This window comes from Papilio polytes, unplaced genomic scaffold (assembly GCF_000836215.1).
Source record: "Papilio polytes unplaced genomic scaffold, Ppol_1.0 DF824047.1, whole genome shotgun sequence".
NCBI classification, from domain to species: domain Eukaryota; kingdom Metazoa; phylum Arthropoda; class Insecta; order Lepidoptera; family Papilionidae; genus Papilio; species Papilio polytes.
The window spans coordinates 7,238,386-7,260,466 of record NW_013525157.1 but is presented as its reverse complement, the minus strand read 5'-3'; the positions used below and the strand labels follow the sequence as shown (position 1 = coordinate 7,260,466).

General features: G+C 30.8%; 2 protein-coding genes across 4 annotated transcripts in view; one reads left to right on the top strand and one right to left on the bottom strand.

Moving 5' to 3' along the window:
- Window positions 1-1,790: 1,790 nt before the first annotated feature.
- LOC106100694 (trypsin-1-like) lies at window positions 1,791-14,626 on the bottom strand. 2 transcript variants are annotated; one of them, XR_001225453.1, is made up of 3 exons: window positions 14,448-14,626; window positions 2,270-2,409; window positions 1,791-1,967 (listed from the first exon to the last, which is right to left on the bottom strand). XR_001225453.1 is itself a non-coding variant. In XM_013279677.1 (3 exons), exons 1-3 carry the CDS (start codon window positions 10,169-10,171, stop codon window positions 1,809-1,811), a joined length of 309 nt encoding a protein of 102 aa, XP_013135131.1. In that variant the 5' UTR covers window positions 10,172-10,290; the 3' UTR covers window positions 1,791-1,808. The 2 variants fall into 2 exon arrangements, 1 of the variants encoding a protein (XP_013135131.1); XM_013279677.1 differs by lacking the exon at window positions 14,448-14,626 and adding an exon at window positions 10,162-10,290.
- Window positions 14,627-14,640: 14 nt separating this feature from the next.
- LOC106100693 overlaps window positions 14,641-22,081 on the top strand; it is an 83,452-nt gene continuing 76,011 nt past the window's right edge. For both annotated transcript variants that reach the window (XM_013279676.1, XM_013279675.1), the window contains exon 1: window positions 14,641-14,832. The gene's annotated coding sequence lies outside the window, so the exon portion shown is untranslated. The remainder of the gene's footprint in view (window positions 14,833-22,081) is intronic.

Below are 22,081 nucleotides of genomic sequence, written 5' to 3'. Positions count from 1 at the left end.
TTAAAAAATCTCAGAACTCTCAAATGATACTTATTTTACAAAAACATGTTAATACAATTTAACCGAGAATAACCCAAATCTGGAGCCGTTTAATCCTTAAACATTATTTTACTTCTTGAATACGCAAATTCATCATCAACACCAGCTCACTGTACGTCCCCACGAGGGGCTCGGAGCCTACCCTAAGTTAGGGTGACTAGGCCTTAGTCAACCACGCTGGCCAACTGCGGGTTGGTTGACTTCACACATATTTTCAAATTTCTTCGCCGATATGTGCAGGTTTGATCACGATGTTTTCCTTTACTGTTAGAACGTCGAGTAAATTATGTACGTAAATTCGAGAAATCGAAAATCGCATTGGTACATGGCGAGATTCGAACCCAAGACCTGTAGATTAAAAGTCAAGTGCGTAAACTACTGAGCCACCGACGCTCTTACGCCAATTAGTTCCCTATTTTCCCGCATGGCGAGGGTTTTTACATTTCGGGTTAGGCTATAACGTGACACTCGTACGTCAATACATTGCATGGTATAAAACAAAGTCATTTCCCGCTATCTGTCTGTTTTTACGTATGCTTAGATCTGTAAAACTACGCAACGAATTTTGATGTAGGTTTCTAATAAAATTCAAGAGGACGGTTTATATGTATGTATATTACAATAGAAGAATGCTGATAATTTCAGATGTTTCTAATGTGATGTAAATAAGCATTTTCTTGTTAGTATGTCAAAAACTTGGCAAAGACGGGGCAGGTCACTAGTATCAAAATAAATATAGCTATTCATCCAGGATAGAATTGTAAAGTTCATCCCGATTCTGACAAAAGAATCTTATTGTAAAAAAAAAATCATACTTGCGTCTTCTTTTGTTTTAATTTCAAATGAACAAATAATGATATTTAGTTTAAATATATCACTTTAAAGGTTCCGTTGATAAGGTTTTAATGCTTTATTTTATCTATGACAAGAAATTTTATACAACCTAACTATCGGACGATTATTGAAACGAATCTTTAATACTTCGCATCGTAAACGCCGCTTACGAGCTGAAAGACATTAAAATTTGAAAGGAATTTGAAGTTTTAGGGTGGCCTTATTATTTAAAACGATGGTACATATTTAAATGACGTTTCAATATTCGGCCGTATGTGTACAGTCTTGTAAAATCCTTGCTTGTTCTAACAGAATATGAGCTCAGTAAGAACGGAAGAATTCAAATCTCTATAGTATAAGTACACTTGATAACAAATATTTCTGGGTTATTCAAATATTAAAATAATGTAACAACGTAAAAATAATTCTTCTTCAAATAAGATATTTATCGATGTCAGTTTCAGTATCAGAAAAACTAGTTACTTGTAAACTATTAACTGTAACAAAACATCATTTCTGTTTTTTAACAGACAATTTCAGTCAGAGTATTGTTATCTCGTATGCTCAATTGTGACATTTTAAGTTATGTAAATAAGGTTTAAGTCGTACTTGGCTCATTTCATTTGGTAAATGGAAAAAATAATTTAATTCACACAGTGTAAATATATATTTATTAGCAAACAGTGTCTATTTTACAACAAAAATGCACAAACAAATTCATTAATAGCACACAATAAGTGAAATGAAAGAAAGAAAGAATCCATAATTATTTGTTGCGCAAATTTTTCATATAGTTTTTTCCCTGAATTACAAAAAAAATAACAAAATTTTCCAAACTATCATTACCAAAGAAAGACTTTTAGTAAATGGAAGTGGTTTTTTTCTGCATTGTCTTAGTTCTGCGCAACAAATAAAGACCAAAAATGATATATTATTTATGCGCATTCCATTTCTTTCAGCCATTTCTGATTACTCGGTTCACAGAGGTAGGTGTAAACGCCCGGAACGTTTGCTTTAGCGCAGCTAAAACCGAAGGACGTGATGCCCATTTGCTCTTTAGTCTCCGTCACTATTATTGGACCACCGGAATCACCCTGTACGAAAATCACTCGATTAAACACATTTCAAGGGCTTTTATGTTCTTTATTCTATGACGATAGGAAGAATTTTTTTTTATACGATTTTTTTTTTATAAATTTACCTGCCTGATATCTTACTGCTAAAACTAAAACATCCAAGATATTGAGAGATTTGAAGAGTCATAAATATTGACCATCTATGCTAACTTTAAAAACACTTTTAAGCAATCTGTGAAATAGTATCTAGTTCTCTTGGAAATCGGGACAAACTAACAATTGTTCCTCGGTATTAATACTATAAGAATATATTAACATACCCCACAAGACCCTTTTCCATCTTCAGACACTCCGGCACATATCATTTGAGGGCTGATGTACGAGAAAACCTTCTTACAGTCTGCATCATATACCGCTGACAAAGTAACTGCTTTTAAGTTTTGGCTAAGTGGACCGCCATCTGGCTAGAACAAAATCTAATTTTATTTCCGAACTCATTTCATATTTAACCACATATGGTAACAATATTACACTAAAAATCTTTTAAGATATACTAGATATCGATAGTTTTTAGGTTATGTTTGGTATCAGAATGGAACATAAAGTTTATATTATCGTATATATGTACAATTTTTTTAGCTTGTTACTGTCTGATGTTATAGCCTGATTGCACTCACGCGGGGTCGGCACACGAGGTTTTGTGAACCTTAATTTTTGGCTTCATTTAACTACTTGGGATAATCGTATCGACAAGCTATTAGTTATTAAAAAAAAGTACATACGCAATAATTTTTTTTAATAACTGTACTCAAAATCTCTCTAAAATCATCTCTAAATATTTTGTCTTTTGTTAAAATATTTGCCTAAGATAATTACGACTAGAAAACATAGCTTAAGCGAAGTTTAATTGTTGACATTTGTGATAAAAACTATATTAGAAGTAATTTTAAGTACTTTCCCTGTATTTGTAGCAATTATGATAGCAACAACCACTGACCTCTATAAATAGACAGCCGTTAAAACATGGTATTTTGTGTCTATTTTAGCTATTTTGACACTGATGGTAGCAATTGGTCGTGGTGGCAAGAATTCGAAATTATAATAGAGATAGAGTTAACTGTTAATAACAACAATAAATTCGGTTGGAACATCAACAAAAGCCGGAAGCAAAAGCTGTCATACCTTAGCATGCACCTATCCATTCGTAAAGATCAGATCAGGCATTAAAATGTGGGCTTAATATGTAATGATTTATGTTTCTCGTTTCTACTAAGATTGTAAAGTTAAAAGCTTATTTCACTTGCTATTAGTATTTTGATTGTTATTTGAAAGTTTATTTCAAACTTCAAATGATAATCAGACGTCAATTATTGATTTGAAAGATTCAATGTCGAGTGACCGTTTTATTAAATAACATTCGTACAAAAGAAAAAATAAAATGTTTGAATAGATCGACGAGATTCAATCGACATTTTGTGTGGCAAATTATAACGATGTCCTTCCGCATTATTTCGATGTCGTGGTAGGTTAAGGCCAACGCTCTTTCAAAGTTTACTATATAATTGCAATGATTCAATTAGTTATGTCATAATTGTTATATGTGGGCGATTGTTATTAAAGTTTTATTTGACAAAACAACTTAAAACGGAATAAAACGCGTTAGTTTTAATGCTCACAAACTGTACAGTAAAAACTGTAATAAGCAACATTATAAACTATCAGTTAAACTGTACAGTACTGTTTAGTTAAAACTTAACGTGTGTAGCTTAAGAAAACTTTACATTGTAAATATAATAATCATCATCTTCCTTATATGACTCCTGTAGAGTCGGCGCAACAGGTTTCTGTCTTCCAAATAACTCTCATACGTCATCTCTCATCACTCCCTTTTTCATCATGTCACCTTTTATGCAATCCATCCATCACTTTCTAGATCTACCTCCACCGATGTGCTCTTCCACACTACCACATTGTAAATATAACAATACGGGAATAATTTGATGGTACAAATAAAACGTAATAATATGGAAAATACCTCCTAAGTCGGACAGGGACCGTTTCAACCAGTTATAAAGTTATACCAAAAGGAATAATGGATCGATATTATAGGCACACCGCATTAATATAAATAAGTGTCTTGTATATAAACATTATTAAATTACGAGTGCCTTTTAGTAAATTATGTCTGGAATAAAGTTAGCATAAATCATTTAAGGTAACCCAAAATGTGTCAAAGAAAAAGCTTAATTTGAATATTCTCGCAATAGCGATGGGCAACTTATGGTAATGTAGTTCCAACGGGCCGGAGTCATTCGTGTGATCCCGTCACCTTGTCGTAACAAAACCATGACTTAATTCGGGTAGCTTTTGGCCTGTTTATGCATATTTTGATAACATATTTCTTTATAAGCTCAAAGTTATCACGGCACAGTAATTTAGATATGAATAAGAGAACTTATAACAGGGTTTGGGTTTTAATTTTTTTTTTAATTTTGGCTCTTTGGGTACATTTCCATAGGTCACGATATATTGCGTTAGCTTTATTGCTTCTTGGTAGTAAAATTGAATTTCGATATTGGTACAGTATTTACTTTTTACAAAGCTGTAAATAATTATAAAGAATTTTCATTCAGAGATTTGAAGTTCGTATCGATGATTTTATTGACTTAATAACGAATAATTATTGATTTGTATAAAAAAAACTGAGTGTTAAGTATTAAACATACATAGTGTTGAAATATGTAAAATGTTTTAGTTAAAAAATCATTGAATTCTGCGACTAATTAGAATAAAAATACTTACAGTCTCATAAAATATTGATTAAAACAATCCGATCTACGATTAGAATGCTATTCTAAGTTGATTGTTGAAATACAATCAATTAAAAATTTAAAAAATTAATACGAAATAGTCCGTAAATAATTCGACTTTATATTTAAGTCACGAAAAGTTAATCACATAGTTGTATGTTATCGAATTAACAACATTAAAACATGTCGACGATTTAAAAGGCTTTTAAAACCTTACTTCTGCATAAATATGATAAAACACGTGTTTTCCTTATTTTAAAGGACAAAATCCAGATAAGGAACTAAAAGATTGTATTCAAAAAAAACAATAAACATATTCTAAGGTATTTCATTATTAAACTAGCTGCTCCCGTGCGGCTTCAACCGCATGAAATTATGAAAATTTCATTTTATTATTTACATTTATCAAATTCTCAATTGCAAATATCAAAATACCAATTACCTTACTATGGCAATCTTTTTTCCTTGAAGTTGGCAGCAACTTATGGTCTTTTTTCCACATTGGGGTATTTATCCAAAATATTTACCGCCTAAGTTTAATCGCGTGAAAATATATAGCCTAAAGCGTGACGTATGTTTCTAGGGCTTTTTATTAAAAATAGAGCTATTCAAAAATATGCTGTAATTGCTGACGTTTTAGGCAACAAAGAAGGTGTGTTTACGCTTTATTATAACAGCTAGTCAAATGTAAATGTTTTGGATATCATGTTCTTAATTTTACTGTATCAAAATGTTAAATAATTTAATAAAACTGATTTAATATCAATTCACAATTTGTTAAAAGATGTAAATTAACATAGAACATAATTTTTTTGAATATTTTTAATATCCGTAGTTTTAAAATAAACTATTACAGATCCTAAAAATAAATTGAATTGATAACTGATTTATTACAACAGAGGGCGCAGGTAGTTAGATCCTATCAAATTTCCAATATCACGCTGTGATAAGCAAGCCAGTATCCAAAACAACTCTATGTAGACCCAAATAAAAATACAGCGAATTTTCGATAGTATATTTTTTATCGTTTCAAGTTAACCAGATTTATTATCCCAATAGTTATTAGAAAAGTGGTAGTTTAATAGGATTTATTGAATATACTGAACTGAATTACTTTTAATTTGCATAAAAAAAGTATTTTGATAAAAAAAACTCCAGTTAGAAAATGATGCATTTTTAATTAATGTTTACCAAAACCTGAACAAAAATAGTAGGCAAATGATTTATTATTCATCGGAATTAAGTTGACATCTTATTTTAATTATGTAACTAACTTGATCACCAAACTAACTAATTTTCGTGTCTACCTATCCTTTTACGAATGTTGCAAAATGTGTATTTCGTTGCTGATGGATCCTAATTTAGATGCTAATATGTTCGTTAAAACGAAAACATATTTATATCTCCCTATATGCGAAAAGCTTGTCCGTTCCACTGAACTAGAAATAGACGAAGATGAATAATGAATAAGTACATTTATTAAAATTCAACTTTCAAAACTATATTTAGAAAGAAGAACCTATACGGGAATAATATATACATAACGTATGACTCTACTTAAAAATCAGCCTTAGTATAATAAAAGAAACCAAACTAGCGTTTCTTTGACATGCCTTTAAAAATACTAAAAGACAAAGGTTATAGAAAACCACATTCTTAACTATTTATGACTCCAAAAACATAAAATATTGTTCTAACAGAGTATACCAGTCCATGAGAACAAGATTACATTTTGAAAGATATAAGTAAAATACAAAACAAGAGAAATCGTAACGCTTTTTGCATAATTTCATACGTTAAGAAACCTTTCATAAATTGATTATTACTCTCGTGTAATTGTAACATACATTTATATTTTTTAATTGTAACAAGCGTGTCGATTTTATAAAGTTTGATTAAACGGCAAGAGTTTTTTCACCTCATAATCGATTGTATATTTGTATACTGTGAACATAATAGAAATGTATTTGTTTACTCAATGAAAAAGTAAACGATTTCAAATTGTAACACTTTCATATAATTATTCAACTTTTTGCAATCCAAAGGCATTGTTAGCAACCTTATTTAAAAATGTAGCATTTCGTTTATTTACACTGTTACATTATGTTACAACATTTACAAACTGGCTTCCTAATGTTTTGAACTTCTTGGGATAAAAAAAATATCTAAGACAAGTAAAATTAATCATTACACTAAGTGATACATTACGAAATTTAGAGCTTATTGAACTGTATTATTTTAATTGCGACTGAGCTGGTATCGTCTAATCATGTCCTATCTTAACTACACAATAAATGTAAAATATTATTGCGATTCCATTAAAATATACGAGAAAGTATACTTTTAGTACCCATTTTAACACTAATATCTAAGAACTCTATTATTATATATGTCGGCTAGAGCTAGTACGATATCAGTATTACTACTACTCGAGATCACATGTGGACGGCCATGGGTAAAGCCGGATTCCAAGGACACATTTACAATACTCCTCAGTCAGGATATCATCGATCTACCAAGCTCATAACGTTCAAACAATGTTCTCGCAACGATCCCTAGTTTCAGAATAATCTAAGTTCTCACAAAAGTCGCTTGGCGGCGCTCGTTTTCTAATTATGACTTAAATTCAAATTGTTTTCTTCTTCTGATTGCGACATATACATAATTTCATTTGACTTTAGGAAGTTAAAATACAGCCACAAATCATCCAAACAATACATATACTCGTAGGTAAAAGAATCAAATCTTTTAATCAACTTAGTGTAAGCCAATTATCAAATTGCACTATTCCCGAATAACCACATCGTAGCTAATGTAGATTTACAAACCGCAATGCAGTACAATCTACGTTCATAAAGGGCAAACATTAATCAAATATTGTACAAACAATGGGAACATCAGGAGTGCAGCTGTAAATTGGCAATGTTTTAGTTCGCAGCGACGAATGAGGGTGCTTTATGACCAAACAAGCATGTTGATAGCTTTGTAACTCTTTTTTAATTTGTTTTAACACTACAGTTGTGTTTGTACTGTTTGAAATAGACGATTAGTTATTACTTTTGTTGTTGATGATTAACCAATTGCTCGTTTTTTTTTAATAATTATCTAAATACTCACTTTGGTATACGAGTGAAAAAGGTGAAATAAATATAGGACTACTTCGTATAACACCATATTAAAGATAGCTGCTCGCCACAGATATATTTAAATCATCGGCTAGAGACGCTTGTCATTCGGTATGAATATAGGGATACATCTTTAACTTGCCCTTATCCCTACGGAGGATCGGCACAGTATGTGCTAATCTTCCAAACATTTCTATGAGTCGTCATATCTGAAACCACTTCCTTCTTAACCATATCCTCTTTCATACAACCCATGCATACTTTCTTCAGTCTTCCTCTATCTATGAATGTAGGTATACATTATTTCGAATCAAAAAGTAAAGAACCATTGCTCTCCTTCCCTTGTCCCTGTGGAGGGTCGGTTCCTTATGTACCTTCATGCTTCCATATCTGACGGGTATCAGTATAGAATGCAAAACACTATTTGAGATGCCAGTTTCCTTGAACTTACGCAACATTTACAGTTCTTTGTCAACTATACAGAATTAAAATGTGTATCATGTATGTACACGGATCTATTACTGTTAACCACGTCACGTACTATTACAACATACTAATACGACTTATTGACCCTGTGGCTATTGCTGTTTCGATATTCGTTGGGAAAATTTTACAATTTTACCGCCACATTTAAGGCCTAAAGTTAACGAATCTTAAACACTTCGTGAGCGCTGACAGACCTTACAAATTCAAATTTAAATACTCAAAGTAGTGGTCAGGAATGATAAGAATGATCAACCTTTTGTTGACTAAACAAAAGTGAGTACCCTGTGTTCTGCCAGACTACCCTCTACATCTATACCAAATTCCATCGAAATCAGTTTAGTCGTTTAGGCTACAAACTCTAACAAACATCCATCTATCCATCTAAACTTTCGGATTTATAATATTAGTATGATATGTATATTTTATTACACGATGCTTACGATGCCTTAACGGTAAAAGTTTTAACATTTACCTGGAGAGTTAAGGATTAGATAAAGTTGCTTAGTTTAAAGTTTATAATATCTTGTAGTTTAGACAATGATGTAGTTAATTTTCTAAAACACTTTATGTAGTCATAAATTCATTTCAACTTTTGAAAAAATAAACTTTCTTATATTTGACTTAGAAGACTCTTCAAGGTTACAACCAATTAAGTAAATCTAAACACCTGGAATTATTGAATAATGTTATGACATAAGGATTATTAATAGAGGTCAGTTGACTATAATTTCAATTTTCCTTGACGATGGATCATTAAATTCTATTTAACTTAAGTTATTACCCGTTTGCGTTGTAGATAAAAAAATATATATTTGGCATCTGTGCAGAAATGATAATAAAGTTCTTTTTCTCCATGAAAAACTAAATAAAAATTAAAAATGTGTGACTTAAAAACCATTTGTCAGATTTATTAAAACCAAGATTAATGATTGTCATAATTACTGCCGCACCCACAGACGTTATGTAGTCACTAAGGGACACCTTTAGTGAGAGTTTCTCTTAGTAAATCTACATCAAGTAAGAGTAGACGTATTTTGTTAAAAGATGTATGGAAATAACATTAGAGAAACTAGTTACCTTAAATTACTCTAGAAGTTTCTTTTCCCATAATGCTTATTATTAATTCAAGTAAAAGAAGTTGAAGGTAAAGGCTTATGGAAGGTTGATATTATGAACCATAAGAACCTGATTACCATGACCGCATCATCTGTGCACTGAACAAGAATAGATTGCCATAAGTAATAACGTTTTAATAAATGAGTCCAATACGTTTATTCGTATACATACATCTATTAATATTCATTATAACTTTAAACCTTTTAGGGCCGATTTCTTAGCTACATTTAACCATTCGTTAGTATTTTTAGTGAAAAACAATCGATAAATTATTTTATTTCGATAAAATAATGAAATACGTTTTCAAATTACGTAACTTGAATTTTACTCCCTTGAAGCCTAGGTCGATCTAAGTAATGAATCGCTAAGTAATGACAAAATAAGTAACTTTTGAAAATGGCTATATTTAACTTTACCTGTTTAGTAAAGAAAGAAATGAGAAATCTAGTAAAATGTAGTTAAAACTAGATGCATTTCTTAAATCTGAAACAACCAAAACTTCTTTTGCCATCGTAAATTTTAGAATCCGTTATAATGAATTTTACAAAATTGTTAAAGTTTTACTTTTTTTTATTTACGGTGTTATATTAAAAATAACGTAGTTCAATTTGAATAAAATTGACCTTATGTTATTCGTATATAAGACCCTATTAAATTTATAGACCAAACACATACCTAGCAACATTTCAATGTCCCGTCTAAATTCCAGCTACTATTTGGAGTTAATGCAAAATCCATTACTTAAGTCAATGTGACCGTTTGAGACAATAAATCGTTTGCGAAGTAACTCAGGTCAGTCGTTTTGCTTGTCGTTGATAGAGAGTTATATCGGTCACTACTGGATCGTGAACTTAACTACTATATTTTACGTAGACTGCTTCGATCAACATCAAAGGACTTTCTGTGAATACATTTATTACTTTAGAAGTCACGGACATAACTATTACTAAAGTGGTTACTTAACTTTAATGTTATTCATTAATAACTGTTGCTCGCGACTTCGTACGCGTTTTATTAAAAAAATATGGCCTATATCACTCACAGATAAATTACCTTCGTATCGGTGAAATAATTTTTAAAATCGGCCAGGTATTTTTTGAGTTATTTCTATACATACAAAAATACAAATCTTTCCTCTTTGTAATATTAGTATAAACGAATAAGAGATTGTCAACTGTTATACAACACATATTTTACACTAGCTTTCGCCCACAACCTCGTTCGCGTTGAAAAAAATATGAATAGCCTGTGTGTTCTTTCATACTATCCTCTACATCTATGCCAAATTTCATCGAAATCCAGTCAGCAGTTTTAAGCTACAAACTCTAACAAACATACATCTATCAATCGTTCTAAACTTTGGCAATATTATTAAGATTTAGTATTGATTTATTAATGTTATGAGAGCAAATTATTCTAATAAGAAATTTCTTTACTTGGTTTGCCAAACAATTGCTAAAAATTGCCAAAAAATTGTTTGTACTATTTTTAGAATTGTTTCTTTAAAAAAGTGGACTAAAACGGTTACTTTAGTGACTATTTAAGGACTTTGTGTTAGTTAAACTACGTTTTAATTTTGATCTTAGTTATGGTGATTGTTTAGAGCCAAACTTCTCTCATATTGGGGTCGGGTTCAATCATGCGGCATGTTAGTATAACTAGACCGAGCAGAATGCCACTTCAAACCTACACGAATGCATAAAATATGACAACCATCTTGTAACATCTCATAAACATAGTCAGAAGTTAATGATACGTGAACAATAGCCTAAGCTTAAGTTGTAACTTGAAAATGACAAAGTTGCACGTCTTTAGATACTTAGTCATATACGCTTGAAGTATCTAAATTTGACAAAGAATAACTTAACGAAGTCTGCGGTCTGATATTATATGCTTCACATATAATTCGGTAAACCACATATTAAGCAATCACAATTGATTCAATTGTGAATGCTTATTACCATATTACTTGTAACAAAGCCACAGCTAAAGTAGGACGCTTACGATAAAAGCTCTCAATCTGTCCAATCCAACAAGATAAACAAATGTTCCATTAACAATTTGTTTTTCGATCTTACTAATATTATAAACTAGCTGTCGCCCGCGACTCCGTCCGCGTGGAATTAAAAAAAACAAAAGTGAGTATCCTATGTGTTCTTCCAGACTATCTTCTACATCTATACCAAATTTCATCGAAATCTGTTCAGCCGTTTAGGCTACAAACTCTAACAAACATCCATCTATCCATCCATTCATCCATTCATCCATCCATCTACACTTTCGTATTTATAATATTAGTATGATGTGAAAATTTGGATGGAGGGATGTTTGTTAGAGTTTGTAGTCTAAACTGCTGAACAGATCTCGATGAAAGTTAGCACAGACGTAGAGGATAGTCTGGAAGAACACATAGGCTACTTTTATTTAATTCCACGCGGACGGAATAGCGGGTGAAAGCCAGTGAAATTAAATTGTTCAAATGCATGTTAGCGATACTTAAAGGCTTCTTAAGTTAACATTTACTTTAAAATAAATACACTATCGTATTTACATTGTACAATTATGTATTGATCCTATAGGTTTTGGGGTATCATTACTTACTGGTACTACTGGTTCGAATTTCTCGAACGACAGAGAGATTTCACTGTTACTTGTAAAGTGTAAGGTTTTATAACGTCTAAAATGCTCTAACCTGTCTCCCCTACACAATAAATGTGCCTCATTTACTGCGAAAAGTAGAACTCAGAACAAGTGAAGGGTGTATCAATTAAAGTTCATTTGCGTGAACAAAGTTCGCTCCCACCTAAAATGTTTGGCGAACTTTATTCCACTTGGCATTAACTGCTTGGTGACAACGACGTTGACGCCATGAAACCGTTTGATGACACGCGAAACGATCACGGAATACCAACTGTCAAACTTTCTTCATTTAGTAACCAAAAAATGAGTATAAGTTAGTGGGAAAAAGTTTGAATTATTTGATGGTCATTTTTCATATCTTACTACACTAATATTATAAATGCAAAATTTTAGATGTATGGATGTTTGAAGAGTTTACCACCTAAATAGTTTAACGGACCTTGATAAAATTCGGCATAGATATAAAACAACCAAGAAGGAAAGGCTATCGATTTTTGTTTTTTCAAATCCATGCGGACGGAGTCACGAGCGAAAGCTAGTATACTATGAAGATATAGAGGTTAGTACCTAGTACCTTTTTACTTCATATATTTTATTAGAGTAAAACGTAAAGTAAAGTAAAACTTTATCTGATATAATAATAATTCGTCCATTTATTTCTATAGTATATAAAAAGAAAATTATCGATAAATTATATGCAGCAATAGTTACGAATGTAGGTAAACACAATAAACCAATAAAAGTTTACAGTACGCAGTGATATGTTAACATTACTACTGTGGCACTTTTTAATTTAATTAACTTCCAAACAATTTTTAAGTTAGAGATGACTGTTCATCTTCAATCTTGGCAATAGAACCTGGAGCCAACGATCCATTGACATCTCGCTCAGTGCCAAAACCTAGTCGAATAAAATATTCCAAATTCTTCATGCATTTTCATTTTGCGTCCAAATATTTTTGCACTGCACCGCAATATTTTAAGGAACACGGCGTTCGGTGTATTTTGTTTTAAAAGTTTTGTGAAGCTTAAACTTTAGCATTTATTTTGTGTATTTAGTTCTCAGCTGCATGTTTAAGAAAATAAGACAAAATAGGGTTAAAATAAAAATAAAACAAAACGAATGAAAAATCATTTTTTATCATAAAACTATTCGCTCAACATTTTATTGACATGCTAATCCTAAGTATTGTTGATAAGAAATTGATTTTTATTTGGGATTTTAAAAGTTGGAAAAATAAACTCTATTATTAATGCACATTTGATACGTTGTAATTTTTAAAAGTAAAAAAAAAAAATAAAAACAATGTACCTACTTGTAAGTAAAATAAAATAACAGGGCTAAAAGATCTGTCTAAAACCACTTTTATCAGAGATTATTTTGACACTTAAGTGGTAACCCTCATCGAAGCAAATAATATCATAAGATAATAGAAATATTAATCAAAGTTCATTTATTACCGCTTTATAAAAATAAACTTTTCTTAGTGTATAAAAATAAAATCACGATCGACAAGTAAATACATAATTTATACGATCACAAAACTTCCTCCTTATAGATAATAGCATTTACCGTGACACTCGCTAGACCTTACAAAGGCCCCGTATTCCTTGAAGTTAGTATTTAATAAGGCTGTATTCACTGAACATTCCACAATAACCTTTGTTGTCGCTACAAACACATCTCAGAACATCTGCAAACTACGAACAAGTTGTTACGAAAACTAACTACATTGTACTTAGTTCTTATTTTCCACTGCACAGTTAAGACGTATCTTAGGAAAAAAAATGTTCATATTCACCTAAAGTACACTAATGGTTCACAATTTACGCAAATCGTAATACGAATGTAGTAAGTTTTTACTGCCATAGAGTATTACTGCAAAGCACTTAATAATAATAAACTCGGTGATATATTATAATGTGTCGTTTCCCAAGACAGTGTGTAATGCTTATTTCTTGTGTTACTCAACTTAAAGTAAGAAACACGTAGCGGCAATAACAATTCTAGGATAGCATTGTTTAATTTTCCATCGAATTATGTGCAAAGAGTTAAAAAAGCTTAGGTCTATTTCAAAACACATTGCATAGAATCTACAAATATTGTTGTATTTCTGTTTTATTTTTTTATTTCAGATGGAGATTACAAATTACTTGTTATAATTTTTTAATAAATATTTCAACTTACCAATAAATGTATTTTTATTTACTATCTAAAATATAATTAAAATCTGTTACATTTATTCTATCTCACATAACTAAAGGCGTGACTTCGTTAGCACTAAACATGTTAATTATTTTACCATCTACAGGATACTCACACGCTCCAATTGTTGCTTACCAAAGACTTAATTAACATTTCCATACGCAATATACGCACGCTATGTCTAATCGATTAAAAAAAACTATCTCTAATATTACCGCACTATCCTTAACCTTAATATAGTGAGGTATTGTGTAGGGTTGTAATATCTGTACGATTTACGCGGCAAACGGTTTCGATTTTACTTTTAGGTGAGCGTGCGCGAGCGCAAGCACGCACAAGACACAAGTCTTCCGTCGATTCGCTCAGTGTAAGAACGACACTGGCCGACAACGAACTTAGAACCTCCGTCAAACGATACGCGGCGACGAACAATGCTCCATTTGTGAACTGTGAACGAAACATTGACTAATTGTGTTTGTGTTGTTATCTTAGAGTAACAGGTGAGTAATTTAATACATAGTTAATTCATAATTTCATATACATCTAATGATTGATATGTATAATGTACAGGGATGGTACTTATGTGCGTATTTTGATTAAATGTGCAGTTAAGGAAAAAAAACGAAAAACAAAATTAAGAAGCTTAACAGAATTTAATTCAAAGATATAAAGATTTTTTGAACGTTACCAAAAAAATGTTACGTATATTTTTTATTTAAAAAACAAGGTATACAAATTGACCTTATTTTTTATTAGAAATTAGTGAGATTTATATAAAAATTGCATTAATTATTTTTTGGTTTTTTAATAGTAAAAATTATTAAAAAAAATTGAATAATTAATAAGTAATCAGTTCATTAATTTTTTAATGATTTAAAAAATATTCCTAATACTTTAATTACAATATTTCATTTTTTACAATTTAATTTTTTTGTTTAAAAATAATACATTTGTTAAAAATATTTTAAACACTTTGTATGGTTTTTAACACAGTAAATTAGAGGTTATGGTCTGTGTAATGACGAATTCGTTTTTATTAGAATTACACACAGCCTCCGTTTGTAGTAACCATTGCAGATATTTCGAGAAATTGATACAAAAACACCAAAAGTCAATCAAGACGATGTTTCGAAACAGTTCAGGTAAACCGAACCGTTTCACAAGTATGGAGTTGAATTCAAATTAGCATGAGCTTGTAACAATTGGTGGTCGATGAATTTTTTTGCCTTCGATTTCGAAACACCGCCACGGACCGCGAAAAATATGTAACATCGTTAGGCCATACCGGTCGGAAAACTATTATCGCTTCGTAACTTCGTGAATTATTTAGTAACTAATGCTGCAGAATTCCCTTAAAATATCGATATTTTTTAGACTGAGTAAAAATATACTCTGTCTTCCTAGTGGGATAAATATTTTTTCTATTAATGGTCATTATTTCGAGCTGGAATTTGTTATGATCATACGTTCTGATAGGATCGAAATGTATTGGTTATTATTTATTTTAAACATATGACAAAAAATGCCAACAACATTAATAAAATATTCTCTTATCTTTTGACAGTTTTTCTCAATTTAAAAATAAAATAAAAACGTCTATTGCATTAATAGTTAAATTAATCCTATAATAATCACCGCACGTGACCGTTGCGAATTTCAAACGAAACATAATGGGATGTCGGTCGCAGTTTTCTCTCGTACAACAAAAATATCCCACGCCGATTGAACTCGGAGGTGCGTTCAACGTGACCTAGAAAATTGAGAATTACTCTCACTGAATGGTACAGTCGGAAGCAAAAATTTTAAACATATTGCGCAAGCAAACACTAGGAAACTAGTCATTTAATTTGAAAAAATAATTATCATCGAACCGTGAACAAAAAACATCGTTTTGGTATCTTTTATTTGTTTTTACAATGTTATCATTTTTATAAATACGCTCTGATCTAATAGACGCAGTGGATAAGCGGGTTTTTAATTGGATTTAACGGATGGTATAGATTATGTAACGCCCTTTAGATCTTCTTTTGGTTAGCAAAAACTTTAACAAAAACAGCTCATGATGTCAGTGATAAGTTTTTGAACGGACTCGTGAATAAACTTTTTTTTATAACATTTTGCTATTTTTTAATGGATACAGATTTCATTTTGTTAGTTTGTAACTAATATTTCGAATGATATAATCATGTTAATGTTATAAATAGGATGAATGAATAATTGTTAGAAGGTATCTCCAGAATGATTAAACGGATTTAGACGAAATTGGTCACAGATGTAGGACAAAGTCTAGAAGGATAGATAGGCTTGTTATATCTTTTTTCATTCCGTCACACGAGGTCGTAGACAAAAGCAAGTTGTCAGTATAAATGCGTTAGTACCGGATATTGGTACTTGAGAAATAATTGATAAAAAACACAGGACAATAAACATTTATCGATGTAATGCATATGTTTCTCGCAAAAAATATAGATAGTAATTAAAATTCAATTACATGTATTCGGTTACTCTATCAAATTTAACAATGTGCAATAAAAGTTAACTACTATTATAAATGCATTGGAAATTATCCAATTGTTTTAAAAATTGCTTTTTGACCGGATTTATAAGCCGTTTATATACGTGTGCAAATTTTATCGTCCTCCTTCGTTAAAAGTTAATTTTGCAAACTATTACACTTCATGGTTATATCGAGAAATATACTTTAAACTGCACTTGGATTTATAGTTATGCATTTTTCTCACACGGAATATTTTGGTTCTATCAAGGTTTTTTTAAAGTTTTTTTACACTCAAAGAAGTAATGAGTTATTTGTTATATCATTTTTTTTAAATTTCAAGCTTGAATTTGCGATTTTATTGATCACATATACAATATCAAACATAATATAACATGCTTTAACAAAATAAAAAAAAATATTTCCTAAACTTTCAGTACACATCCTTAACTATCGTAACGGACTTCTTGTTATAAATAACATAAAATATATAACCAGCGCGAATAGATGCATTCTTCGACATTAGATACAGCTACAAAAAAGCCTGACGCTCCAAGGTATAATAAGATTCAAAATTTACAACTGCTCGATATTAGCTACGAACGAAGGACTGCGCCGATTGCTGTCATATGCGGCCACACCTAGAAAGCTCAAGGATATTCCCAGCCCTTTGCCTTTACGTCTATCCGATACCTCTCTCATATTTAACCCAATCATTTAAGTTATTTTAATTTTATAGTACATTTACTCTCGTTTTACATCACGAACGAATGTAAACTTTGAATAGTACTGTAAGAGTCGTGAAAGCGATACGCTATAAGATATTCAGCGCACGCGACGCGACGCCGCAGTCCCGGTAAGGCACAAGCACGTAGCGGTACTCTGACGCAACTAATTATACACAACACCACGACTCAATAGATCAGAAACGACCCAATGAATCTGCGTTGATCGTTCTGCGAAGCGAAAGTCACACGTAATAGTAACTCGTTTCGTCGTTATGCCCGACAAAAGAGATTAACTACGGATGGCTCCGTGGAATATCTGATAACCGCACTGTCGTAACTGATCATTAACTTGCTAAAATGCGTAATAAGTCGGTCAACGTACTCATTGTTATTTTCAATCTTAACTACTGCAGTTTAAATTAACTATTTAGGTTGCATGTATTAAAAAATGAGATAAAGTAATTTTATTCAACAGGAAAACAAGACGTATTACTTTTCGTTAATTATTTTATAAAAACGTTGATTTTAAAATATCTAATTAATTACATGACATCGATCTAATATGTGTAATTTTTGATTATTTCCCTTGCTTTATTACAGCATAATTTTTCCTGCCCTAAAATGTCAATAAACAAATCAAATAAATGTATTAATATTAGATATCAATAAATCCTTTACAATTAACATTCTCGTTAACAAGAAAATATTGAAATGTCAAACAAAACAACTTTTCGCTTCGATAGGCAAGTGTCTCCACTGTTTATTCAATAATTATTATCGCAAACGCTTATTCAACTGAGAAATTAACAAATCTGGTATTATCTTACAAGCTTGAACAATATCGGTTGGTCAGTCTATATTGTCTATTTGGAGTCCGACAAGTCACCGACAAAGAAGAATTAAGAATGTAATAAAAAGTAAAGTACGATTTGAGGTGTAAAACAATTGCAAGATGTGACAAGAAAATAAGAACGTGAAATGTGAGCACTGTAATTAAATAAAAAAGTCATAAAAATCACAATAGTACTAGTTTACATTTATTCATTGGTCCTTCGAGCGGGATAGGTTATAGTTAGGTTTATTTACAACAATTTACCATAAAATAAATTAAACCTATTAAGCATAGCTGGAAATTATGCACAATTCCTAATTTAATTAGTTCCTTTAGTTAAAAAATAATATAAAGCTCGTTAACTGTCTTATTTTTTTGTCACAGTCTATTATTTATTCTCATAAATTACTGCAGACATTAAAGTGTGCACTATAATTAAATAAATAAAACACATACTTTGTTTACAAAACCTCTGTGCAGTATTACATATAAATGTGTTATGTGCACGCGTCCGGTTTATTACTATTCATACGAATTGTTTTATTCTCATTTCTGTCGGTTCTTGTGCATCGAATGACTAATGTACAATTCTAGTTATGTAAAGGAGATCACAACCTCGAGGTTACATACAAAAACTGCCTCATTCGTTCTGCATTCCAACATTTCTTTTGGACTTTTTTTGCCCTGACAGTAAACATAACTCCGTTCGTGCTACATTTATGGACAAATGATAAGAATATAGCCTAGTTATTTAATATTTAATTTAAATACAAAATCCGTGTAATTTCATTCTTTTGCTAAGTTAAAACATATATTCCGTATTGTTTCCTAGACTTTAGTATTAAAAGTAAAGTAAAACAAAGTATAAGTCTGTTATTATTAAGTCCTGTCTCCTGAAACACGGTTGTTATAATTAGTTTAGGAAACAGTGCCCCAATGAATTTTGTAAATTTTTTTTTTGTCCGATAAAGAGTTTTTTTTTATTTATTTTTATTTAATATCACGCCATAACCAATACCCAATATTCGAAGATCAAGTTGGATTGCAATTGCGTCTAAAAGAAAAAATTGTGCAATAAAAAATTCATTTACATTGTTGTTTGTTCTAAACCAGAATCTTATTAAAATAATAAACTTTAATGCGGATTTTTTGTACCCTTTTACACAAACGACTGCGACATGTAAATGACTAATGATCGGTTTCCTAGCTACGTTTAACCATTCGTTAGATTTTTGGTTCGATATCTTCATGAAATGCGTTTCCGAACTATGTAACTTGAGTTTTACTCCTTTGAAACTTAGGTCAAGCTGATACTAATGAATCATTGGGTAACAATTAATTAAATAAATGGAAACTGCAACATAGCATTATAAAGTTAAGTTTCAAAAAGAAAGGTATTGAAATTCTTAGTTAAATAATAAGTATTGTACAAACTTCCCATAAAGGAAAAAGGTTATAATAAGTTACAATTCTCAAAACTTCCGATACCGTCGAAAGTGACCGCTCGGTGAAGAGTCAATGCCCCCATAACAAGGTTCAGCGCTCCTCCCGCGACATTCTTAACCTGTGCTGAATAAACTCATGAGTATGTACAAAAGAATTTAAAAAAGAAATTACCAAGTAAAACTTCACAATGTTTACACAGTACCAAAGAAAAAGTTGTACTCTACAAAACTCAAGGATACTAAATAAACATCTATTTATTAATAACATTAATTAAAATAAACTAAACAAGATTTGCATTAATAAATAGATCCTTTGGTAAGTCTCCTTTACTAATATCACCTTAAGTAAAAACGATTGAATTCCAATCACTTCCAACGCTTATAAAAATCGACCATTAAAGGTGTGGAAATTTTAATCCGATAAAATCCTTACCGCAAATATGACTTCATTTGCCCATAAAGAGCTAGGATAAACAAGATACCGGACATATTTTTCTCTATTAAAAGCTATAAGCTACTTTGTTTGGACTTAAAGAAGAAACTTGGTTATATGTCGGTCAAGTTAACGGATATATCTCTACCGCACTTGACTTTACTTAGTCGGCAAAACCTTGGATAGTAACATGGCTATTCATTTCAGATAACATCTTTAAATTTTCCATCAGTTTTAATTATTTTAGTCATTATAAGGTAATTTATAAGTACTCTACGCAACATTTTTTTTTAGCCTTGTAAAACTTAATAACATAATTCGCTAATTTTTTAATCGTAGGCAACAGTAGTTATAAAACAAGGACGTTTATATTTTTCGGCGATTACTAATCTTTTATGGCATTTATTACTCTATTAAAATATCTTTTGAATTAACTATATTATGAAAAACAAACGTTTAGTGAAAATTATTTAACAACTGAAATTCTATTGTGTGTAATCTGTTACTTTTTTAAGACACTACATATTTACAAGTAATTAATTAATTCGCTAATTATTTACATTTAAAAATACAATCATTAATGACACATAAATTTAAGTATTATATCATAGAAATAGCTGTTCAAGTTGAAAATTCAAGTTACCTTAAGTCTGAACCTATAAAAAGCTTTGTGCAGATAATTTCCGCTCGTAGGCAAATAATCTTAGTAATAACCATCAATGCGTATTTAAATGTTGAGTAATACAACTAAGTAATTATTTAAAAACACCGGTTTCTGATAATGTTTCATTCGTGCGAATACGACGTCATTAATTCTACAAGGGTTTGATCATATGCAAATAAGTTATGCACAGATAAATTTTAACTTTCGAAGATTCATTATTTAATATTTAGAATTTACATTATTGGTAACAAAATACGCATTTAACTTTACTGTTTATTTATCTGCATATTTACAATTTTACTTACTTTAATCAGCAGAAGTATCTGAAAATATTCGGTTTTGGTAGTTGGTTAACGTCACCCCAAATTATTTAATCAAACTTTTAATTATGTTGTTTTCAAATACATAAATACTTTTATTAATTAATATCGCATACATTTTGTACACGAAAAGTAAGAAAATAATTACTTAACTTGACCACTTAAAACTTGTATAAAATAGGTACTTGAGGGGCATGCATATTGTTAACTATAAATAAAATTTATTCTGGCTTGAAATTCTTGAATTTGTCACATCTAGGCCACTAGCACAAGTAAATCTCAACACACACATCTTATATCTTTTATGATATTCATAGAAACTTTACATACATACTGTATAGTGTACTTCAAACGTCAATATGTACACTTAATTGCAAAAGAACAAGCTCGAAACAAGTTTTGTGCAGAAGGATTTATTTATGCTAAATCTATGTCAAGATCAAGGAATCTACAAACAAGTTTGTTACTCACAATGTTTATCTACAGTCAGCAAACGTCACTGACCCACAAAAATGCACTCGAATAAAAAAATTACAAGAAAACATCAGAACATCTTCAACAAAGATCTTACGGTACTCGTATGTTACACAAAAACCGGTGTTTCTGGTTGTACTGATTTATATCAATCTTTTTATTTACATAGCAATCCATAAATTATTTGCAGTGCTTCGATAATAATTTAAAATTGCTTTATAGTTTTGTACTAGCAAGTAACATTTAATTTAAAGAGATAATATTATTCCATCGCATCGCGTACAATCTATATTAATATAATAAAGCGTAAACACACACTACTTCGTGTCGTAGAATTTTAGCAATCACAGTTTATTTTG